General features: G+C 34.5%; 2 protein-coding genes across 2 annotated transcripts in view; one reads left to right on the plus strand and one right to left on the minus strand.

Moving 5' to 3' along the window:
• Positions 1 to 629: 629 nt before the first annotated feature.
• On the plus strand, positions 630 to 1,953 carry LOC107492102 (E3 ubiquitin-protein ligase ATL6). Its single transcript, XM_016113077.3, has one exon. The coding sequence runs from the start codon at positions 675 to 677 to the stop codon at positions 1,791 to 1,793; it is 1,119 nt and encodes a 372-aa protein (XP_015968563.1). The 5' UTR covers positions 630 to 674; the 3' UTR covers positions 1,794 to 1,953.
• A 2,316-nt stretch (positions 1,954 to 4,269) lies between these two features.
• Positions 4,270 to 6,997, minus strand: part of LOC107491861 (probable serine/threonine-protein kinase PBL7) — a 3,526-nt gene continuing 798 nt past the window's right edge. Inside the window, exons 3-6 of the mRNA XM_052251300.1 lie at positions 5,858 to 6,249; positions 4,933 to 5,065; positions 4,744 to 4,837; positions 4,270 to 4,476 (exon numbers count right to left, since the gene is read on the minus strand). Of these exons, the coding sequence (XP_052107260.1) occupies positions 4,334 to 4,476; positions 4,744 to 4,837; positions 4,933 to 5,065; positions 5,858 to 6,249 (762 nt within the window). The 3' untranslated portion in view covers positions 4,270 to 4,333. The remainder of the gene's footprint in view (positions 4,477 to 4,743; positions 4,838 to 4,932; positions 5,066 to 5,857; positions 6,250 to 6,997) is intronic.

A 6,997-nucleotide genomic window follows, 5' to 3' on the forward strand; every position in this document is an offset into this window, starting at 1 on the left:
AAAAGAAAATCATAACATTGATGCATTGTTTTATTGGTAGACTCGTTCAAATATTTAATACATAGTTTACGACATGAATTTCATTATTGCGCGCGTCCAAAATGTTTGAATTTCCTATTATAAACCCATAAAAGTCATTATATATATATATAATCAAACAATTGTTAATAAGTTATAATATATAATTATACTATATTGAAGAGTATTTTTAGTTAACTAGATTATGGAATAAATATTTTGATTTAAAAAAATATTTTATAAAAATTTAATTTTAATGTATTAATATTAATATGAGATTGTGTAATTAAATGCAGAAATTATTTTATACTGAAAATGTATGAAAAATAAATTTTATTTTATAAATAGATTTTAAGTAAATGTAGATAAATCCTCCCGGGCTAAAAAAGAAAGTTAGGTATGTGAAGAGGATGATGATGTTAGCGGTAGCAGCGTAGGAAAAGAATTGGATAGATAGAGCGTTTGACTTTTGACAAGAATGGAGCAGAAGCTGAAAATTGAAAAACACGATTAAACAGTTAACATTACATATTCTCCGTTTTCTTCGGAAGCTTCCTCCAAGCTGCACACTTTCTTTGACCATTCACCCTTTTAAAACCCCACTCATTCTTCGCACTCTCTCTTTCTATTCCCAAACACTGCATTCACCCTTCACAATGACGAAGGACAAAAACGACCAAACCACCTCCAATTTCTGCTTTCTTTTCATTTTCTTCTTCCTTCTCTCCGTTCCGTCAACGTTTGCGCAGAACCAAAATGCCGCTTCTGACAATAACAACAACTACAACACGCAGTTCAGCCCTTCGCTCGCGATAATCGTCGTCATTCTCGTTGCAGCACTCTTCCTCATGGGATTCTTCTCCATCTACATCCGCCACTGCGCCGATTCACCCTCCGGCACCGTCCTTCCAACCACGGGAGGCGGGAGGTCCAGAAGAGGGGCACGTGGTCTCGATCCTGCAGTCATCGAGACTTTCCCGATTCTGGAGTATTCGGAGGTCAAGATCCACAAGATTGGAAAAGAGGTTCTTGAATGTGCGGTGTGCCTGTGTGAATTCGAAGACACCGAAACGCTGCGTTTGATTCCCAAGTGTGACCACGTGTTCCATCCGGAGTGCATCGACGAGTGGCTAGCCTCCCACACAACCTGCCCCGTCTGCCGCGCCAACCTCGTCCCGCAACCCGGCGAGTCAGTCCATGCGGTTCCACTCGTGCCAACCACCGACGTCGAGGCGCAAAACGACGCCGTCGTTGACACCGCAGTGCCGGAGGTGCGTGTCAACGTGGCGGATGCTGAAGGAGGAGTCGCGGCGTCGTCGGAGCCGGAAGTGATTGCGATTCCGAAAAGCTTGACGCTGAATCGGAACAGGACGACGCGCGGTTCCAACCGGAGGAGGCAGTTCCCTCGGTCGCACTCGACCGGGCATTCTCTGGTCCAACCGGGAGAGAACACGGACCGGTTCACTTTGAGATTGCCTGTGGCCGTTAGAAGAGAGATAATAAACCGGGAGTTGCAACGGTCTAACAGCTTGTTGGTTTTGCCTAGGGACGGTAGTTCGAGACAAGGAAGTAGTAGGGGAAGGACTTTGAGACGGTTGGACCGGAGTTTCAAATCCGACCGGTGGGTTTTGACGATGGCGCCACCGTTCTTGGTCAGAGGATCTTCGGTTAGGTCGCCGAAGGTGGTTGATAGCACCGGCGGGGCAGGGGCGTCGTCGTCTACAGCCCCTATTTTGCCGCCGTCGGCCGTTGACTCTGCTCGACCTCCGGTATGACCTGGTTACTAGTCAGCTAGCACGGCCTTTACAGCTCATTGTATTTATTAATTTTTTCTATCCCCTTTTAGGGCACGATTTTGTTTTTTCACTTCTTTTGTAAAAAGTGTATAATAAGGTTAGAAGTGCAACATGTCTAGCTAGGCCAACTTCACCTTAATTATTTCTTGAGTTTAGAGTTCTATTAGCACAAAAGCATATCCATAAATATGAGTTGCACGCACGCATCGAATTATAAATTTTTGCAACTCATATGGTAAAAAAAAGCAAAGAAACAATAAATTTAAAATTTTCTCTCAAATAATGTATACATAACATTAGTCTTTAATCATTTGTCCAGTAAACGGATATGATGGCTGCCAGCAAGAGAGAAAACGTGCATGGAAGCTAACTAACCTACTTTTGCAAGGTTGATTTCTTTGACTTGGCCGCTGGTGCGTGAAGCTGAAGCTCAGCCATATTGTGGTTTCCACTGTTTAAAGTTGTTTTTATATATTATGACCAAACAATAATAACATACTCACTACGAATTGGGAAATTGAAGGTAAACTAATAATTATTGTTCCGTGAAATAAAACTGAATTTTAAAGAGCGAACATATTATTAGTTGAACGTCTGAGTCTAGTATTAGGCACATATTATTAGTACTTACATTATTGATCATAAATATAAATGGGAAAGTATGAGGAGCCAATTGAATATTTGTACAATGTGTACAATAGAGGTTTATGGAGTATTAAAGATATAACTATTAGTGTTATCTGGTCAAGAGTTCGATCCTTGGTGAACTCAAAATCAATTTAAGTTTTTGAGAAGATGTTTATTATCTCTAGTACTCGGATGGTTATTCTAGATAATATGGGGATGTTCATTTTGTAATTCAATAACCCATTATACACATTGTATAAATAGTCTATTATCTCCCTAACGGGATCCAATATAAATTCAAGGAGATCGATAGGGGCTTTGTGCTTTGATGTCGTTGCTCCTTCTAATGTTCACAATAATAGTCACTTTGTGTTTCTGGATATACTAAAAATAAATGTATGTTGTAGCAAAATAGTTATAATGACTAAATTTATTGATTTACGGCAAAACAAAAAAACGAAAGCAACAACATTCATCATGAACCAAAGATATACAGTAGCTAGTAAAAAACAATGTCATTTGTATATTCAAATTATATATATAAATATCATTAATCATATTATATGTATAACATACATATAATAATACAAAATATACATTAAAAATGAATTAAATAACACATATCATGGTGATTGATTTAATAGCTAGCTTTTTGTAGATATGTAATATGTTTTAATATAATTTTGTCAAACCATAGTCCACTATTTGTCATTTAATTTGGTGTTGTTGCGATACTTGATCTGAATCCAGTTAGTCATAATTTTGGTGCTAATTCTTCAAATGACCGCATTATGCATCACCTCATACGCACACAGAAAACTCTTAAATTCCAAGCAACTTTTGTTGACACAGGGCTTAATTATATACAAAGGGAAATTAATTTAAATTAACGTTAGCAACTCAAATACTCCTAGTTATTTAATTAACAGTGATGGCGATGGGCAAGCTTATTCTTCTCAACTTCGCAAATATTTTAATCATCTCATTATTCCAATCATCCTTGAGAACTTCCAGATTCAAAATTCAAATGTACCCTTCTCGTGGTTTTGTCACTTTGTGCGATCTAACTTATAATAACAACGACAGGGTTTCATAATTCCTAGACCCAATCCAATTGTGCACATATATAATATATTTATGGAAAAATATATGAAACCAACTAATAATCAGCCAAGAATGGAACAACATAATTAATTATAATTTTTTTTATTAATTTATAATTTAATTTGTTTGTTAAATTATTGTTGACCACGTTAGTGTTAGGAGAGAATCACGGAACAGATGCTTTGATCATTCATTAGTTGATTCCATATAATTAATTATGTTTTATTAATGTATAACACATGAAACATAGAAATTATATCCAAAACCATCCAATTTACAACGTGGTTATTGTATTAGTTTTGAATTTCATGTGTCAACGGAGAATTTGGCATTTGCGTGACTAGTCCTGGTCATGGATAGGATACCATTGATTACTTGAAGGATAGAGATTCAATAATGCAAGTCTCTCGCCGGCAACTAAAATAATTCCGGTCTTTTTTGTTTACTGCTTCTAGATAGCTACCCTATAATTCTTCAATATTTATGGGACACTCAACAACATTTTATTTTATTTTTTAAAAATTATAAAATATAATATTTAAATCTTACACATAATCCATATAATAAGTTGATGTAACATGGTACATGTGTTGTTTTTCCTAATTTTACTTCTTAATTCCTTTCAATGAATCAATGCATCAGCCACCTACCAACTAATTGTAGCTACCCTCAATATTAAGAATATTAATTGTAACAACATGGTTAATGGCAACCTTACATTATGCTTATCAAATATATATCTGATGTAAGTAGTCTAATTAAGAACAAAATAAATTTAGATATAATAATTAATAGGTTGGACTTTTAAGAAATCTTAAGGAACTAGATGATGAGGAGGGATTCCTAACAAGTGGTATCAGTGATTGAACAATATCCGTCATTAGTGGCCTGTAATCTGCTTCTGTTTGTATGCACATTGCTGCTATTGCTGCTACCTGTATAAACCACATTATTCTAATTAACACGGAAAAGTCTAGAGACTAGTAGTTTTATTAAAATTTGATCAGCACTTAACCAGCAAAAATAAAGTGAGTAATCTCACATTCTTGAATAAAATCTCACACTATTAAAATTATCAATAATGACTAATTAATGACTACAAATCACAAAACTTGTTGACTTCCTAGCACTCCTCTTAGCTAATTAATTAGCAGATCATAATTATTGACTGAAATGAAATTTGACCGTATATATGTACCTACCTGAATTAGATCCTTCTTTGAGTACTGTCCTCGAAGAGCAGGGTCAACCATTTCCACCACCTTTTCTCTGTTTGTTAACCTTGGAAGAGCCTGATAATATATGAATAAAGAAACTTTAATATAATTAACAATGCAATTAAGTCGTTATTTGTTAATGTTTGATGGAAATTAAAATAAATACTTACCCAAGAGACAAGTACATGTTCTCCCGGAGGTCGCTCAATATCAACCGGTACGCGCCCGGTTAGCACTTCCAGAAGAACCACGCCATAGCTATATACATCAGATTTTGTAGTAAGCTTTCCCGTTGATGCATACCTACAATTAGATAGTTGAAATTAATCAACAATGTTAGTTAAGACAAAATTTTAATTTAAAGCTAAGTAGTTTGAATATTTTATAGAGTTTAACTTTCAAGTATTAACCGTGTAAAATGTTTTATATAGGTATGTAATCATAAGTATTCTTTTGGATGATATTCATGTGTGCTAATGTGGCATTATGTGATTAAATGTAGGTAAAAATTCAGGTGCAGTCGACTTTACGTGAAGTTGATATCTAACTCTGAGAGCCGTTAGATGATTTGACTAATTTAACTAAATTTTCATCTAACGGCTCTCAGATATCAATTTTACGTGAAGTCGACTTCACCTGAGTTTTCATCTTAAATGTACATGTAAAACGGTTCAAAAATATTATTTGTATAGCAAAATCAGTCACCAATGTATTTATATGTATAAATATATGTGTGGTTTAATTTATTTTCAATGTATATTTATATTCCAACATCAAAAATACTATTTATACACTAAAATCAGTCACTAAAATTAGCTACCAATGTATTCGTGTATAAATACACGTGTGATTTAATTTATTTTCAATATATATTTGTATAACATATATTTTATACTGATAACTAATTTTAATAGCTAATTTTAATGTATACGTAACATAGTCCTTCTAGCATATATTTTATACTATTTACTGATTTTAATGGTTAATTTTAATATAAACATATCATAATAAAAAATGATTTTACAATGGATCAAAATTAAATCCTATTTCATATAAGAATTATATTCTAAAAAGAGAAATATTGGGTGTACTCACTCGGGTGCGAGATATCCGGTGGTCCCTAACACGCGGGTGGAAATCTGACCGTTGATCTTGTCAGAGCCAGTCTTGGCCAATCCAAAATGGGAGACCTTGGCACGAAAATTTTGATCCAAGAGAACATTAGCAGTCTTGAAGTCACGGTGTATGACAGGGGAGAGAGCATGTTCATGCAAGAACTCCAAAGCCATGGCACAATCAAGGGCTATTCTCATCCTGGTCCACCAATCCAACGGCTGAGATTGATTATTGTAATTAAGAGAGTGGAGATGGTGATAGAGTGTTCCATTAGGCATGTATTCAAACACCAACACCCTGTGGTGATGGTCCGCACAATAGCCTAGCAATTCCACCAAATAAGGACAGTGCAAACGGCTTAGGATATCCACCTGCATTTAATTTAATTTAATTTAATTCCAAGTAGAAATTAAAAAGGAGGATTAAAATGTGGTTTAGTGGTTGCCATTGCCACACCCATGTGCTAGGTTTGAATGAAACCAGAAGCCTCATCAATTTATTGGTACTGCTATCACATAATAATTAATAAAGAAATTAATAAATTAAATAGAAAAAATCTAGTGGACAGTAATTTTTATGTTTTGTAGCCAATACTTAATCATAAAAAAATGAGTCATTTTTTACCATTAGATATAATCTTACACAATTAAAAATATTATTATTAACCAATTAATAATTATAAAACACAAAATTTGGTGATCCTAACATTCTTCAATTAAATAAAGGGGTACGAAGTATGCAGTATGCCATGCACCGCAAATTTTCATTACTTGGTCCCATTCTTGATAGAGATATCAAGAGTCACAGAAAGTCGTCAGACTGTGTCACGGTTTCACCGTTTCTGTGTTTCATAAGTTATTTGAAAGAATTACGACATGAAAATTCAGTTGCAACGTAAAGTTAATAGTTGAAAATTGTTAAATAATTTGACTGATTTGACTAAAATTTTTATCTAACGACTCTCAACTATTAACTTCCCGTGAAATCGACTGCACCTGAGTTTCCACCGAATTACGATCATGCACTTCACCTAAATATAATCAAACATGATCTCTATAAATTAAAATCAACTACTAAAATTAAATAATAATATAAAATATAAAATATATATTAAACATA

This window comes from Arachis duranensis, chromosome 6, assembly GCF_000817695.3.
Source record: "Arachis duranensis cultivar V14167 chromosome 6, aradu.V14167.gnm2.J7QH, whole genome shotgun sequence".
Classification (NCBI taxonomy): domain Eukaryota; kingdom Viridiplantae; phylum Streptophyta; class Magnoliopsida; order Fabales; family Fabaceae; genus Arachis; species Arachis duranensis.